General features: G+C 35.0%; 2 protein-coding genes across 4 annotated transcripts; one reads left to right on the forward strand and one right to left on the reverse strand.

The window, feature by feature from the left end:
- Positions 1 to 879: 879 nt before the first annotated feature.
- Positions 880 to 11,410, reverse strand: LOC111507088 (polyubiquitin-C-like). Of its 2 annotated transcripts, XM_074181130.1 has the most exons (3): positions 11,263 to 11,410; positions 6,186 to 8,920; positions 880 to 1,462 (listed from the first exon to the last, which is right to left on the reverse strand). In XM_074181130.1, exons 1-3 carry the CDS (start codon positions 11,349 to 11,351, stop codon positions 1,173 to 1,175), a joined length of 3,114 nt encoding a protein of 1,037 aa, XP_074037231.1. In that variant the 5' UTR covers positions 11,352 to 11,410; the 3' UTR covers positions 880 to 1,172. The 2 variants fall into 2 exon arrangements, with proteins under 2 accessions (XP_074037231.1, XP_074037230.1); XM_074181129.1 differs by lacking the exon at positions 880 to 1,462 and having other exon boundaries at positions 6,065 to 8,920; positions 11,263 to 11,409.
- Positions 11,411 to 14,437: 3,027 nt separating this feature from the next.
- Positions 14,438 to 17,217, forward strand: Arl6 (ADP ribosylation factor-like 6). Of its 2 annotated transcripts, none has more exons than XM_074181159.1 (3): positions 14,438 to 14,802; positions 15,837 to 16,198; positions 16,957 to 17,217. In XM_074181159.1, the coding sequence occupies exons 1-3, from the start codon at positions 14,625 to 14,627 to the stop codon at positions 16,969 to 16,971; spliced, it is 555 nt and encodes a 184-aa protein (XP_074037260.1). In that variant the 5' UTR covers positions 14,438 to 14,624; the 3' UTR covers positions 16,972 to 17,217. The 2 variants fall into 2 exon arrangements, with proteins under 2 accessions (XP_074037260.1, XP_023018104.2); XM_023162336.2 differs by having other exon boundaries at positions 14,445 to 14,802; positions 15,837 to 16,273.
- Positions 17,218 to 17,793: the final 576 nt, after the last annotated feature.

Genomic DNA, 17,793 nt, shown 5'->3' on the forward strand with positions numbered 1-17,793 from the left:
CTGAACATTTTTCAGAAGTATAAATACTACGAAATCAATGACTCTGAGCAGCGATGAGAATTTTTTTGTAACAGCACATAAATAAGGAAACTTAACTAACTGTATATTTTTGTGGAATATTATTATACAAACTATATAATATAGCTGAAGGATCGTCGATAAAGAATGGTTCGATGGGGCAGAGGAGAAAATAACCCTTTGAACCACAAATTTTTCAATTTCAAAATAAAGTGTTTTCAAAACTCACTCAGTTCATTTCAATAAATGTTCTACCATTTACTCCCCGGCAATAAGGAAGTCTGTGTCCTATATGTTATATATTTGGGGTAATATCGTTACAAGCACCTCTCTTAAAGACAAACTTCAGTTGTGAATTATACACTTCCAAAGTCACATATCCCCTCAAAAAAATCTAGAGGCATTATTTCAGGCGATTTAGTGGGCTCTTCTAAGGAACTGAGTTTGCCAGTCTGGCACTGAAAACTAAATGTGTTTCTTTTTGTGGCAAAAGAGGTACACTTTGATGTCAAAGTTTAAAAAATATCACTTCCTATTAAGATTTTCGATACAAATGAAGTAAAATATGGCATTTAAGAAAAGTAATACAGAGTACGTAGATTAGTGATATTCTCTTCATCGAATTGATAAAAATAAAGAAATGTATTCATTTATAGATCAATTACATGCTATCGAACATGTCAATTTATACTTATATACAATAATTATCCAAAGTGGATATAATCAAAAAGGTGAGTATACAATTTGAACTGTGTATGCAGATTTAAAAGAATAATACCTCATGATCTACTAAATGGCGCTGTTCACAATAATTATCCCACAATCACATTTTGATTAGGGCTCAACAAAGAAACAAATGAATTTATTCACATTTTTATTTGAAAATTTCAGTGATACAAGGTCTGATCAGTAATTTTCATCCTTAAAAGGTAACACCAAGTGGAAATTTGGTTCATTCTGGAAATAGTGAAGGACGAGTATCAAACAGTGCTGTTTCGGAGCAAATCTGTTGTGGAATCAACTCCTCACCCTACTAAAAACTGATAGAAGGTTCAACTTCCACGAAATCACTCATCTCTTGACGTTCTACCAAAAAGGACAATCACTTCTGATCTGGTGAATTCCTTCCTTCTGTGACTGTTAAAGCTGACATCTCAGTCCTCTCTGCTAGGTTGATTAAGAAGGGCTTTTCTCCGATATTCACTAATACAACCTACAACTAGAGGAGCAAATAAGTAAATCACCGCTCCTTCAGTGATATTGTAGTCAGCTAGAGTACGATCATTTCTCAGGTGTTCGTTGGAGAATTCCAAATTCTGTGAGTTGGGAGAAAGACCTTCGGTTTTCACCTCGATTTTTGCTTTGACCTCTCTAATAGTCTCGAATGGCTCCACATCCAAGGGGATATATGAATTAAATATTGTGCGCAAAAAGATCTGCATTCTGTAAAAAATTCAATTGCATTATAAATAAATCAAACGTTAAACAACCATCCCACAAGTAAAAACTTGTAGTAGGACACTCAATCATCTATAGATACAGGGCATAACCGCGAGAGAAAGAACTTTTCAAAAAATGGAAAAACACAAGTTTTGACCTGAAAGCCATTGCAAAAACTTCAACGCTGTGTCATCTCATCCAACAATATGATATCCAAAAAATTCAAAAATTGAATGAATTTTATTTAAAACTTGCCATTAACGCTAGTAGATAAATGACACAATACATTGATGGATTAAGTTCATCTAAGAACTTGTCTATGAGTAACCCTCCCGATGCTGTCGAATGTATTTTTATGTTTTATTCTACTAACAAAAATGCTTGAAAAGTGAAACAGGAGTAAATGCATGGTGAAAATGTATAAGATATAAACAAAAAATGTCATGAGACAATAAATACAAATACTAACCACTAATTTAAATAAATAAATGCTTGTACTCAAGATGTTACTAATTAATACTAATTCCGTTTATAGTGTATGTCGTGTACTCTGCTTGTATATTTAATTTTCATATATGAACAAAGTGCTCAGCGTTATCTATAAAATTAAATTTATATTATGAGTACATTAAGCACTTCTATAGATAAAGCAAGAATGAAACAAAATCTAATAGAGAGTGAAGATTAATTCAAACTCTCAGTCTTAGGTCATAAAAAATCATTGATTTTCAATTGAAACATTCATGAAGGAGAATACATATTAATCTCATATATACTTGTCTTCGAGAGAATTTTCAAGACGTGAAACTTGTTGCATATGATTTAAAACTGGTGCATGAATCCATCCTGAGAGAAGCTGAAATTTTATGATTTTTTTTTTAGTTGTCAAAACCTTTTTTTGGTTAGTTTGGAACAAACTACTACATGTTCTTTTATTATTCCTAGACTGAGGGTTATACTATTTTACATTATCACAGACATTATCTTAAAAATCCATTTCTCCCATAGATTTATATAACTGTTTTAACAGTTAGAAGGTCTAGGGTTTCCCCTTTTCAACTAAAAAAAAAATGTAAATGTAATTCATTTTAGTGGATTTACTGAAAGGATTCCTTCTTCATATTATACAAAACAAAAATATTTTTATATATTACTCACCCCTCACCTATATATTTTCACAAAGAAAATGTCTTCTAAATACCACCCACAGAATAAAGCTTAAAACAGTTTTATCACGCCTTGTTCTGTACACTTTCTTTTGTGCTTTTGCCTTTGAGAAAATATTAAACTGATGAGAGGTGTTAGCTGTGTACAGGCCGTGTTCCACAGACCATATACCCCAATACCCCTGTGTTCTGAGATGAAAAATACGAAATAAATAAAGGAAGCGTTGCCAGAGCTAGGAATGTATTGTCAGATTTATCGATTTTCATAAACATTTGGCTACTGGTACCGCCACCTGCAGCCTCTTGGACTGGAAGTGACTGCTATACTGGCTATTTATTTTTGCGGAAAAACCTAAATGTCGTCTTTTTACGAACTTCGAAATATCCATTTTGTTAATTCAACGAGTTATGTTCTGTAAACTTACTAGCAGTTTTATATTCTAGTTGCAAAACTGACCCAACTTAGGTTCCCGAATAACTTGTTACAATGGATTGAATCTTACCTCAAAGGGCGTACCATGACTGTAAAATGTGAAAATGTTAGATCAAGGTGCAACGACGTTAAGCTTGGAGTGCCACAGGGTCAGTGCTTGGACCATTGCTTTTTTTGTTGTATGCAAATGATTTGTCAGAATATCTGAAAGATTGCCACCTTACCATGTTTGCGGATGATACCACTATCACAGTTACAGGGGGAAATATTGATATACTGCTTAGTAAGGTAAAATGCATAATCGATAGTTTTAGCTCCTGGTGTCAGCGAAACAGATTAATATTAAACTCCACAAAAACTGTAATAGTAAATTTCTATAATAGGAAAAATAATGTTCCAGATGACCTACAAACTATTGACGAAATAAAGATTAGTAGCGAAATAAAATTTTTAGGAACTTACTTGGATGAAAGCTTATCATGGGATCTGCAAATAAAAGATGTCTGCAACAAATTAAACAAGACATTCTTTGCTTTAAGGCAAATGAAATCATGCATGGACACAGCAGGTCTACTAGAAATCTATTTTGCTATGGCATATTCACATATATCCCTCAATATCATAGCATGGGGTTGCAGTAATGAATTCATCAGAGTATTCGTAGCACAAAAGCGCATTGTTAGACTAATTTTCAGCATTGAACACCGAGACAGCTGTAAACCAGTATTCGTTAGGGAAAAATTATTACCGGCTCCCTCCATATACATTCTTAAATGTATAGGATTTGCTAGATCTAACATCCATGAACTAGAAACAAACGCAACGGTGCACAGTTACAACACACGTCATGGTGATGTTTTGCGTATTCCAAGTCATAAGTCAACGAAATATAAAAAGTCCCCTTTGTATAATGCCATAAATCTGTATAATAAATTACCAGAGCAGATCAAACAAATTACCTCTGATAAAGTGTTTCATGGTAGAGTAAAGCAATTGCTGCTGCAAAAATGTTACTATAGTTGTGATGAATTCCTGGAAGATGATTTCTGTTGAGCAATGATTTTACTAATTTTTTTTTCCTCTTACTATTATTTAGTGTTATCTTCGACGCCTGTTCCATATTTTTACTAAGGAATTTATATACGTGTCTTGTCTATATATGTGTATGTATGTGTGTATGTTTATATATGTGGGTGTGTGTATGTGTGTATATATGCATATATGTATATACACATATATGATAAATGAAATACCTACCTATTTTATTCGTATCACACTGTTATTATGTTCTATATATATATATTAATTTTAAGTTATTGACATACCATATGTACATACTGTACCTCAGTGGCAAATGAATAAATAAATAAATAAATAAATAAATATTCTATTCCTATTCGCCTTTGACTCAAAACGATATGATTTAACACGTTCCTTTGATATCTTCAGCTTCAGCTATCTCGATCAACTTCACTTTGCGGTCATCCAAAATTATTTTGTGGACTTCGATGTTTTCGTGGGTTTCAGCCTCTTTGGGTGTCCATTGCGTGCAGCGTCCTCGGTGGTCATTTCACCAAGTCAAATTTAGAAAACCACGGTTGATTTTCCTAGTACAACTTCCGAATAATGTTCATAAAGCCAAGTCCTGGCTTCAACAGTATTTTTTTGCCATAACACATGAAATTTCTTCCATTCTATCACACACACTGACAGTCCGATAGCTGTGAAATTTTTACACGTGTCTTTTAAATGTTAGGGTTCACAATTAATCATATGGATTTATCACTAGTAGCGCCATCTGTGTGTTAGCATACGAACTTTTCAACCCACCAAATATGTACTTATAAGAGCTTACGATACTGAAACAGACCAACAACTTAGCATTAAACTTAGCAATAGAATTTGATGGTGTGGTTGATCAACTTTTTAGATATATTCAAAGCAAAAAAACTACTAGTTGAATCATATCGCTCAAAATTTGGGAAGAAATCAATATTTCATTTAGGAGTTAAAATATATATTAATCTTCCAGAGAAACTAAAAATGAATAAAAAAAAAAAAATTCAAATCGGAATTGTAAAAGCTTTCTTCCTCTAATTGAAATTCTGATCTCCATATTACATTTTTTTGTTTTTAATTACCATTATAATTACCAGTCCGTGCAAAGCTTATTGTTAAATCATCTGAAAATGGAATTTTTAACAGGTGATGATCGACTGTATTGTCAAACATGCGCCAAACTAACTGACTGTTATAAGGAAACAAGTATAGCTGAGGCACCAATCAATCTAATAATAACACTGATGATTTTCAAACAAGACTCAACCTCTAATGAAAGCAAGAAACTCTTTGGAAGGTTCGAAATAGATGAACATTTCAACCTAGCAGACCACTGTTATAATATTCATGCAGTCATTGTTCACTGTGGTTCTGGCGTTGAATGTGGTCATTATTACGCCTTGGTCAAAGAAGAAACGGACTGGTTTAAGTTTGACGATAGTCGTGTCACGAAGTGTTCTGGCGATGCGTTGAATTTATTGGAGCCTCTGGAGACACCCTACATTTTGTTTTATGAGAGAGAGGACATTGTTAGATCAAGATCTTCAGATGATGTGGTGCTGCAGGTTTTTCCGGGTTTTCCTGCAGCTGAAAAAGCAAATGCGCCACTGGAATCAATGAAGTCGCCCCGGAGCGCCAATTAATTTTTATTGTTGTATTTATTTTATTTTTATCGTTGTTTTAACACATTGTAATATAATATAACATTTTATTTTAATTTACCCATTATAATTAAAAAATGTATATATTTATATATGTATGTGTGTGTATATGTATATTTGTGTTTGTATTTATGTGCTGTATATGTAACTGTTAATATTGAAATAATTTATTTAATCATTTTAAATTTTATCCCTGTTATAAACATTTTTGTTTCTTGGGATTAATAAAGATTATTATTATTATTATTAATACACAAGATTTGACATAATGAAAAAAAAAACCAACATATATTAAATTAAGTTTATTCGATATTGATACAAACACTACTTACTGATAAGTTTTATAATAACAACAAATAATTCCAATGTTTCAAATAATTTATTTCCTCCATTATTTCGCAAATTATCCTCCTCTGAGACGTAGCACCAAGTGAAGGGTGGATTCTTTCTGAATATTGTAGTCTGAAAGAGTACGACCGTCTTCAAGCTGTTTGCCGGCAAAGATCAAACGTTGCTGGTCTGGGGGAATCCCTTCTTTGTCTTGGATTTTGGTCTTGACATTCTCAATGGTATCGGAAGGCTCTACTTCTAGGGTGATGGTTTTACCGGTCAAAGTTTTGACGAAAATCTGCATGCCTCCTCTGAGACGTAGCACCAAGTGGAGGGTCGATTCTTTCTGAATATTGTAGTCTGAAAGAGTACGACCGTCTTCAAGCTGTTTGCCGGCAAAGATCAAACGTTGCTGGTCTGGGGGAATCCCTTCTTTGTCTTGGATTTTGGTCTTGACATTCTCAATGGTATCAGAAGGCTCTACTTCTAGGGTGATGGTTTTACCGGTCAAAGTTTTGACGAAAATCTGCATGCCTCCTCTGAGACGTAGCACCAAGTGGAGGGTCGATTCTTTCTGAATATTGTAGTCTGAAAGAGTACGACCGTCTTCAAGCTGTTTGCCGGCAAAGATCAAACGTTGCTGGTCTGGGGGAATCCCTTCTTTGTCTTGGATTTTGGTCTTGACATTCTCAATGGTATCAGAAGGCTCTACTTCTAGGGTGATGGTTTTACCGGTCAAAGTTTTGACGAAAATCTGCATGCCTCCTCTGAGACGTAGCACCAAGTGGAGGGTCGATTCTTTCTGAATATTGTAGTCTGAAAGAGTACGACCGTCTTCAAGCTGTTTGCCGGCAAAGATCAAACGTTGCTGGTCTGGGGGAATCCCTTCTTTATCCTGGATTTTGGTCTTGACATTCTCAATGGTATCAGAAGGCTCTACTTCTAGGGTGATGGTTTTACCGGTCAAAGTTTTGACGAAAATCTGCATGCCTCCTCTGAGACGTAGCACCAAGTGGAGGGTCGATTCTTTCTGAATATTGTAGTCTGAAAGAGTACGACCGTCTTCAAGCTGTTTGCCGGCGAAGATCAAACGTTGCTGGTCTGGGGGAATCCCTTCTTTGTCTTGGATTTTGGTCTTGACATTCTCAATGGTATCAGAAGGCTCTACTTCTAGGGTGATGGTTTTACCGGTCAAAGTTTTGACGAAAATCTGCATGCCTCCTCTGAGACGTAGCACCAAGTGGAGGGTCGATTCTTTCTGAATATTGTAGTCTGAAAGAGTACGACCGTCTTCAAGCTGTTTGCCGGCAAAGATCAAACGTTGCTGGTCTGGGGGAATCCCTTCTTTATCCTGGATTTTGGTCTTGACATTCTCGATGGTATCAGAAGGTTCTACTTCTAGGGTGATGGTTTTACCGGTCAAAGTTTTGACGAAAATCTGCATGCCTCCTCTGAGACGTAGCACCAAGTGGAGGGTCGATTCTTTCTGAATATTGTAGTCTGAAAGAGTACGACCGTCTTCAAGCTGTTTGCCGGCAAAGATCAAACGTTGCTGGTCTGGGGGAATCCCTTCTTTGTCTTGGATTTTGGTCTTGACATTCTCAATGGTATCAGAAGGCTCTACTTCTAGGGTGATGGTTTTACCGGTCAAAGTTTTGACGAAAATCTGCATGCCTCCTCTGAGACGTAGCACCAAGTGGAGGGTCGATTCTTTCTGAATATTGTAGTCTGAAAGAGTACGACCGTCTTCAAGCTGTTTGCCGGCGAAGATCAAACGTTGCTGGTCTGGGGGAATCCCTTCTTTGTCTTGGATTTTGGTCTTGACATTCTCGATGGTATCGGAAGGCTCTACTTCTAGGGTGATGGTTTTACCGGTCAAAGTTTTGACGAAAATCTGCATGCCTCCTCTGAGACGTAGCACCAAGTGGAGGGTCGATTCTTTCTGAATATTGTAGTCTGAAAGAGTACGACCGTCTTCAAGCTGTTTGCCGGCAAAGATCAAACGTTGCTGGTCTGGGGGAATCCCTTCTTTGTCTTGGATTTTGGTCTTGACATTCTCGATGGTATCAGAAGGCTCTACTTCTAGGGTGATGGTTTTACCGGTCAAAGTTTTGACGAAAATCTGCATGCCTCCTCTGAGACGTAGCACCAAGTGGAGGGTCGATTCTTTCTGAATATTGTAGTCTGAAAGAGTACGACCGTCTTCAAGCTGTTTGCCGGCGAAGATCAAACGTTGCTGGTCTGGGGGAATCCCTTCTTTGTCTTGGATTTTGGTCTTGACATTCTCGATGGTATCAGAAGGCTCTACTTCTAGGGTGATGGTTTTACCGGTCAAAGTTTTGACGAAAATCTGCATGCCTCCTCTAAGACGTAGCACCAAGTGGAGGGTCGATTCTTTCTGAATATTGTAGTCTGAAAGAGTACGACCGTCTTCAAGCTGTTTGCCGGCGAAGATCAAACGTTGCTGGTCTGGGGGAATCCCTTCTTTGTCTTGGATTTTGGTCTTGACATTCTCGATGGTATCAGAAGGCTCTACTTCTAGGGTGATGGTTTTACCGGTCAAAGTTTTGACGAAAATCTGCATGCCTCCTCTAAGACGTAGCACCAAGTGGAGGGTCGATTCTTTCTGAATATTGTAGTCTGAAAAAGTACGACCGTCTTCAAGCTGTTTGCCGGCGAAGATCAAACGTTGCTGGTCTGGGGGAATCCCTTCTTTGTCTTGGATTTTGGTCTTGACATTCTCAATGGTATCAGAAGGCTCTACTTCTAAGGTGATGGTTTTACCTGTCAAAGTTTTGACGAAAATCTGCATTCTATAACAAAAAAAATCACTATAATTTCTCATTATATTTGCCAAGGAAAAAATAAAATTTTGAGCCCTTTGTAATCATTGTGTCAACTATCTTGACTACATTTGGGAATTGAGTTGAGTCACATCACATTGAACAAGCAGTCAGTTTTTGAAATAAATATGGTCATATACTTAGCAATTACTAATTTTTCAAATGGATGTAATGCCCTTTTTTCAACAACCTTTACAATTTTCATTAATTTTTTATAGCATGCCCCCCAAAAAGGAATTTCATGTCTTATGTGCGATTGAATTACTGCATAATGTGCTCATCAAGAAAATTCTGTTTCAATTTTCACATTTAATAATAACAAACATTTATGTCACAATTGATCGAGAAGCAGATGGCAAAAACTGGGTCTGGTGTATAGAATAGCATGGGTTCAAATCTTACTGACGGTAGAGCTTATAAAATCTTTTTTAACCATCTAATTATCGAAATATTAGAATTCAAATAAAATAACAAGCGTTAGAAATTTCTTGAAATTATTTTAGAATGCTTCCTAAAATGAATCTTATTTTCAAATATTTCTAGATAAGTCATAGAAAAATTATAGTATTCTATTTGCGAAACGTGATCATTAATTGCTCAAATGACTTACGACACTTGCTTCAATATCCTACAAAAGGGGTTTTGCAGCCCTTCTGAAAGGCATAAGTACAGTTTTGTTTTTAAAATTTATGATATATTTATAAATATACTTGATGCCAGATGCGACCTTTGACCAAACTGGACAGCAATATTCCGTCATTTCTAAAAAGTGTTTGATGGGGCTCTAAAACAACGCATTTTAAACTTATCATTTCAACCTTTTTCTTTAAAAATTATTTAAATACTTAAAAAAGAGGAATGAAATAATGCATTCAACATTTAACGGGATTTGTTTCTATTTCACCATTTGGCAACATCGGTTATAGCTAATAAAGAACAATGAATCTGTCACCTGTATGAGACAAACAAAGATGACATATTTCAGAGGCGTGCTGTTTTGTTTACTATGTTCCGAGTTCTGAGACATTCTGTGACATATGACATTTTGTGCACCTAACCTATCTTTCTCTATATAAATAAATAATTTAAATTTTGCCTTAATTGTTGATTTATAAAGATAATTTTCCTTTTTTAAAGTAGAATATCTAGGTACGTATAAATTGTTTCAACTTGATATAGGCGCTGTTGCCAATAAGTGAATTAGAAACAAATCCCTTTAAAAACTAAAACCCAAAATTTGAATACTTTTTGAAGTGAATTTGAAAAACTCATGAATTAAACTCAACTTTATTTTGTTCAAACTTGCATTTGCTGTAATAACCCAAATTGAGGAACATTCCCCATTGTGTTCATCATGAGATATTTCTCGGATTGAACAATAATATAAAATACCAAGAATGCAAAATTTAATTAATTATTAATAATATATCAGCGATTTCTTCATAGTAGATCAATACCTATAACCCGACTTTTGAAATAATATATAAGGATGAATCATATGAACCAATATTGATTCTAGAATTCTAGTTATGGATTCATTTGAGCCATAGCTAGTAGAATGGTATTGAACTTTAAACAGCTCAGAGATTCTGATTCATCTTGACATATGGACAGTTCATAACTTTATTTATACCTTCATAAAGAAGTCTTAACTCAGTTTCAGTTCCGCAGTGCTTCAAAGTAGATGAATTCAAATATCATGATTTCACACACATACACATTATGGATTGCATAAATTCGGAACTATGAAAACTGCACTTCTATTGTTATGTTGAATACTACTATAAGTTTCACAAATATATTGTTACGGATCTACAATATGAGAGTCTAGCTCAACATTGACCTTTGCATCTGCTTAGAAATTAAATTAACCTATAAGGAATGTATGAACCTACACCATAAACATAGTTTTCAATCAAGACTAAATCCATTAAACTTCAATATCATTCAAAAAAAGAAATATATACTTGAGGTATTGTTTACAGTATAATGTCTCGAAATTTTCCAATGACTTGCTAAAAGTGAGTCAAATATTCAGTTAGTAAACATATGGAATAATGATAAAATATATTTTAAAAAAGCATTTTATGAAAAGGCAAATCGTTTCATGACAAAAAACAATAATTACAATAGAAAAACTTCTTGTGATGATTCACGATTTCAATGAGTCAAATATAGCTGGAATGAGCCATAACTACAAATATCTATTTGAAAAAACTTGGTTGTCCTAACTAGGCTGTTATATTTGAGTAGCAGATCTACAATATTTGTCATCATGAGAGAATGGCATCTTTAGAAGGCAAAGAACTTACCCACCACTTGTTTGACCATTTGAACTATCACAACTAGCAATAACAACCCAAAACATAAGCGATTTGAGCAAAAATCCCAAACCGACCATTATTTTTTATAAAGAACAACAGTACTATGTTGATGAATTTCCACAAAGTCATGAAGAATTGTGTTTTTGATCCTTATATATAAGTATAATGCCAATGTATTTTTACACCTTCTAAATATATTCTTCGTAAATTTTCTCTGAGATAAACATGTCATAACATGTTTTCTTGAACTCTTTATGTGTACTTATTTTCAGATCAAATCGAATTGAGTGAACTTATGGAAAATAACTATACATGTACCTATCTTTTTCGATTCGCCACCTTATAACAAATAATTTTTTTTCTGATCAAGTTTGTAATCTGACTATTTGGACATAGTATTTTTATATTCACACACTGTTTTAGCACTTTAACACAATAACACCACAAATTTGTTATATATAAAAAAATATGTCATTTATTGATTATTTCTTACCTGATGCTCAGTATTTCTTGATGAAATTCTTCAAGTCTTTAATCTTATAATAACCACAAAGCACGTATAATAACTTGTATTACAAATATGAATAAGAATGACAATATTCCTTTATTATTGACGTTTATACAATCATAGTTCAGTGTTGCCGGCACCACACCACCATCTTTTCTTCTTCTTACTTTAGTACCAGCTTCAGGTTTGGCGCTATGGCTAAATGCGCCGCACGGAAGCAATAGCCAAGAGAACCTAGAGAGAGAGAGAGAGAGGTTTGGCGCTATTATGATCAGTTCTATTTTAATTACAGTGTTGACTATAAGAAAATGTATTCTTCTGTGTGCTAGACCGTTATTTATAGATGGTATAGACTCTTCTCGCTTCAGGGTAGGTATGAAGCTTCAGGACAAACCGAAATGCTGCTTCGGATAAAAAGAATCCAGGAACAACGACCTGTTATCATCGCGACAAGGATTATTATATGCCTTCTGCTACAGGAAGAATAGAATAGAGTATATTATGATATAATATGATGGAAAAGACTAGAATAGAATGGAATGGAATAGAAATCACACGTTAAAAGGTAAAACCTCGTTAGTCCTTAGCTCGCACAAGTTTCTCAACTTCTGAGAGTTGTCGTTCGTATGGGGGCAACAGCTGATTAACGGAAAAAATAGATTTTTTAACAGAACAGAATAAAATAGAATAGAATAGACTGGAATAGAATGGAATGAAATTGAATGGATTAGAATGGTATAGAATCGAACAGAATAGAGTAGAATAGAATAGTATATATGTATAATATGAATATGAAGAAAAATGAAATATTATTTTCAAGAATGTAGAAATTCATCAGAAGTGGTAATATTCCTTATCACTTTGGTTCCTATATAGTGCCTATATAGTGCAGCACCTGCAGTACACAAGAAACTTTCATGATGTGTTTTCATATCTTTGGAGGTGTATTACATTACCACTAAGATATCTATTACCGCAAATTGTACAAAATTTCCTTCCATTGTTATTTCCAATCCATGAAAACCACCGTTTCCAATCCGATTTGGATTTGTAGGTTTTTCTTTTTTTCACAAGAGTTTTATTCCTGTTATTGTTGTAATCAGACTCCTCAAAACCAGAAGTCATCATGAAATCGTCGAATTCATTTCCTACTTGAATCCTAACTCTTACGGGCATGTCGATGAGTGCAGCCTTCTTATTCTAGTCTCATTCGCTATCACAGATCACAGACACTGATCATGCACAGACACGATCTATAGCGTTTTCTGATGCTCTTGTATTCAAAACGTATTCGTCTCTCCACCTCTCTCTCACTCTTCGGCTGGCCGTAAGTGACAGAGGAGATAAACGAATACGTTTTGAATACATGAGCGCCAGAAAACACCTTATGATAGTATGACAAACATGTAACTTTGACACAAAGGCGACAATGCAGGAAATGGGATGTTATGTGCGTTTGGATTGTTCGGAAAATACGATGGAGTCAACGATATATAGTAATCGTTTTTGGCGTGAGTAATAGCTTCATGGATTTTGTTCAATAGTTCTTCGTCCTTTATCTCAAAAACCTTCTGGCGTATGGAAAACAAGTTTCGAACAAAATTTGTCGCAAATTTAATGTTCTTCATTTAAACTGATATTTGTGTCCTTTGACCTTGAATAACTTCCGTCGCTGATGAGACTTTTAAGGCAGCCTTCAGAACTCCGAAATGAAGGTGTGTACTGGTTTAAAGCTATTCATCTCTCATTTCGAAATGGAAACCCTAACCAAAACGTAAATCTCTTTATCTTTTTCAGTTGTTGGAATCAGTGTTCTTTCTTCAATGGCCAGTCTATATTATGATATCACTGTATACAATATACAAGTCATGCCTAACATGTAAGAAGTGTTGCCGTGGCTTTTGAGGAATACGAAATAATATGTTTATTAGAAATGTGATTTGGTGTTTATAAAATCACAGCTGTTATGAATTTACTGAAATTTTGGTAAGCTATAGAACACGGTTTCCTGAAAACTGACGAACCAAACATCAAAATACATTCGATGATTTTGTATTGTTGGAAGTGACAACTGTGGATTTGGAATATTTGAATACCCAAATACAGAAAACTCCCTAATCCAAATAGGTTTCGTAATTGTTGAGTATTTCACATATATGAAAATCTTATTGACTCAGTGACTTTTCAACACTGAATAATCCCTTATATCAACTTTCATCTCTTTTCGTATTCTGCAAATATTTGTGGAAAATAACGATTTGAATATATTTATGATTAATGGTCATGGAACATAAAATTTGTTATTGTTCTGTGGTACGGTGTAATAACAAAATTTGAACACAGAACACGAATAGAAATTTAGGTGGTAATCGCCACCAGTAAGTAATATAGTAGCCAACTGAGGAGAAATTAATGTACTACAAAAAATATTTATCCGATAAGGGCGATTTAACGTAAAAAGACTTCCCAAAGTTTAGGATTTTTTGCAAATTGTGAGCAATAACACTGATAAAAATTCGTTTTGAACTCCACAGCATAAAACTTTTTCTCCCAGTATAACAGTTTTCACTGTTAGCTATTCTTCGAAAACGATAGGAACAGTGAACTACCGATTCAGGGAACAAGTCAACTAGTTACAATTTTCGAATACCAAATAAGTATAAAGTATGCATTCCTATACGAAAACTGTGAATGCGCGTTCAACTACAACTGTCTTTAGGTTGTCATGACAACTCTTTCAGTATATACAACCTGCAGATATCCTGCTCAAAATGGTAAATAAGACAAATTTGCAATGAACACTTGATGTTTATTGATTTGGAAATAATTCTTTAGTGATAATATGGGCCTTTTCCAAAAGTTAGCGCATTTCTTGGGTGTCAAAAAGAGAGAAGTTAATGTTCTCGTTGTTGGACTCAACAACAGTGGAAAAACGACTGTAGTAAATAGATTTAAAAATGAAGAAGAAAGGGTTGCAGATATTGTTCCAACGGTTGGCTTTTCGGTCGAGCGATTTCAAAGTGAGTACTATATCTATTCTTTTCCGCCAGAGGGAAAATACCCAGAGTGCCTAGATATAATCATGAATTACGAGATGATAAAGCCCTGGAATTACGTTCCTTCGCGCTTCATTTATAGGAATATTTGTCGGAGAAATTTTACCAGTGTCTGTTCGTCAACCTAGGTATGTTCGCTGTCTTAGTTCTCATAACATCCTTTATTTTTACAGAACTAACTTACTACTAACGCTAAATGGAATTCAATTCCTGAGACTTTATTATTTTTCTGCCTTTTTTATATATTTTATTTCTCATTGAAAATTTCATCTCAGAATCTGAATCACTTGTAGAGGTGCTACTAGATTTGTTGCTTGTGTTTTCATTGTTTTTGTCATAATGAACACTTTCACTTTCTACCTCTTTACATTCACTTGGTTTTATTATTATTTCTATATCAGTAGCGTTCATCTCGCCAAGTATTTTATCTAGTACATTTTATACAGTTTATTCATGTTTTCCACTCCTAATGTATCTAATACATTTTCTACAGTATCACCTATCTCTTGATTAACATTTTCGTTGACAATTACTCGTCTGTCGTCAACCTTGGTCTGTTCGTTGTTCGTCAACCTAGGTTTGTTCGTTGTCATTGTTCTCATAACAGCCTCCGGTGTAATTTTGAATAGGCTGCACTCACTGAGCTGCACTCTCCAAATTTGAAAAAATTTCGGGTTCACAAATAAAAAAAAAAAATGCGTTCTTCCTTGTTTCCAGAGTTGATTATTGAACTTAAAAGTATCTAGAAGAAGTTGAAATAAAATGTGAAGGAGTTGGTGAATACACACTTGCGTTTTTCCATCGTTAGTATTGTGACAAAGAAAGCTGAAAAGTTTTAATTTTCGAGGGCTGTAACAATGGGGAGTACCGATTTTTTTTCGGTTTCCTAATCTACCAGTGAAAATTATACTTCTTCAAAATCGGAGAGTGTGGCCTATCCGAAATTTTAGCTGTTCTCCTTCCAGAAGGGGCTTGTTATTATCTATCTTTACTTCCAGATAAAAGCCTGTCCTTCACAGCATTCGACATGTCCGGTCACGGCCGCTACAGAGACCTCTGGGAACACTACTACAAAGACTGCAACGGCATCATCTTCGTGATCGACAGCAGCGACCGCCTCAGGCTAGTGGTGGTGAAAGAGGAACTTAATCTCCTCCTGCAACATCCGGATATATGTCACAGAAAGCTGCCCATCCTCTTCTTCGCCAACAAAATGGATAGCAAAGAGGCCCTTAGCAGCGTTAAGATAGCCGCGGCCCTGGGCTTGGATAAAATCATGGACAAACCTTGGCACATATCGGCGAGCAACGCCCTAACGGGCGAAGGGCTGCAAGAAGGGGTTGAATGGTTGACGCAGCAGGTGAGGGAGATTATTTTGGCCAAGGCTTGATGACTGTTGTGGTAGACAATCGACGTTGAGGACGAGAGGAATAATGTATGTTTTTTCATACTGTGTGACCAAGAGATGCATAGAAATCCTGGTCTTTTTAGATTTTATTAGAAGCTATGACTTTTACAAGCGTGGATAACTAATTTACGCTTCAACACGCCTCTTTTAGGCGTTTCCAAAACATCGCATTCGATTTGTACTAATGGTAGGTTGAAGATCAAAGATTGCATGGTCTACTCATTTTTTGAAGGGTTTATTTTGAAATCAATGGCTCTATTATTCAGATTTTCAATTTATGACCTATAGTGCAAACAAATCTTTCAGCTACATTGAAAATTGAAGTGCCAACTTGACTTTGTCAGGTAGTCACTTGTTGTATAGTCACTCCCTCTGTGAACAGAATGGTGAAACTTATTGGATCGTATTTTTGACAAAATATTTCACATGGAAAAGGGGTCTATCACAAAACTATAACTTATAACTAAGTTATAGTTCTGTGGGTCTAATAATCATTCCAGGTATCTTTTCTTCTTTTTCCATTAATGGCTTCAGCTGCCAGGGCTATCCAGCCAGGGACATTCCAGGTATATTCTATGCATCTTGATATACTTTAGTTATTTTTTGTATTGCCAACTTGATACTTAAAACCTTTTTGTGTGAAGAAGTCAGAAGAATTTGAAATTAATAACTGTAGATCAACATATTAGGCAGTAACTTTACATTTTCAGCTTGTCCTTTATTGAACTTGAGAAGATTCTTTGTAGATCTGGATGTATTTTACAGATTGTGAAAGGCTGATAACCCAAAAAACGTAAAGAAATTAATATTCAAATCTATGAATATAGATCATTACTCCTATTTTTACTATTCTGAAGCAAAAGGCTCCCAAATTACATAACATCTGGAATTTTAGAAGAAAAATGGTCTCATGTTTGAATTGTTTCATTTGCATTTCACAATAAATAATTTTTCAGCTGTATTTTGAATTATTTTCCATTGGTTACTCTGCAGGAGGGCGCTGAGTGATGTATGCACGATGGAACATTGGATTCCTTGTAGTTCTCAAGTCTCGAGGGGGGTCAGGAAAAAAAAACAAAATAAAATTCTGTCAATGTCCACGTTTTGATCTTTTTATTGGGTTCTCTCCAGTACACTGAAATTGAATGAAAAATATATAACGTACGAAAACATGGTAATACCATAAAACAGAGGTGTCACACTCAATTTTGCAAAGGGCCATATATTAAATTTAGAATGTGTAGGCGGGCCAGATTCGAATAAAAAAAAATACTGTATTGTTATAACATTTCATTCATTTAATTATACTGTATCTGTAGAATATACGGTTGTTAAAAATCATATCAAAGTTATGAAGAGGGTTATCATTTTGAGCTCGAGGATGACTCCTCTTGTTTTTGACAAGCTCATTGATGTCAGGTATCATATTCGTTGAAATTATTTTAAGAATTGATTGGAAGTGTTCATTCCTAAGTCTTCAGCGATGTTTATTCCTATTTATTTTCATGACAGAAAACATCTGCTCACATACAAAGGTACTACCAAAC

This window comes from Leptinotarsa decemlineata, unplaced genomic scaffold (assembly GCF_025532065.1).
Source record: "Leptinotarsa decemlineata unplaced genomic scaffold, Ldec_3_MD MMD2_tig00026307_RagTag_RagTag, whole genome shotgun sequence".
Taxonomy (NCBI): Eukaryota; Metazoa; Arthropoda; class Insecta; order Coleoptera; family Chrysomelidae; genus Leptinotarsa; species Leptinotarsa decemlineata.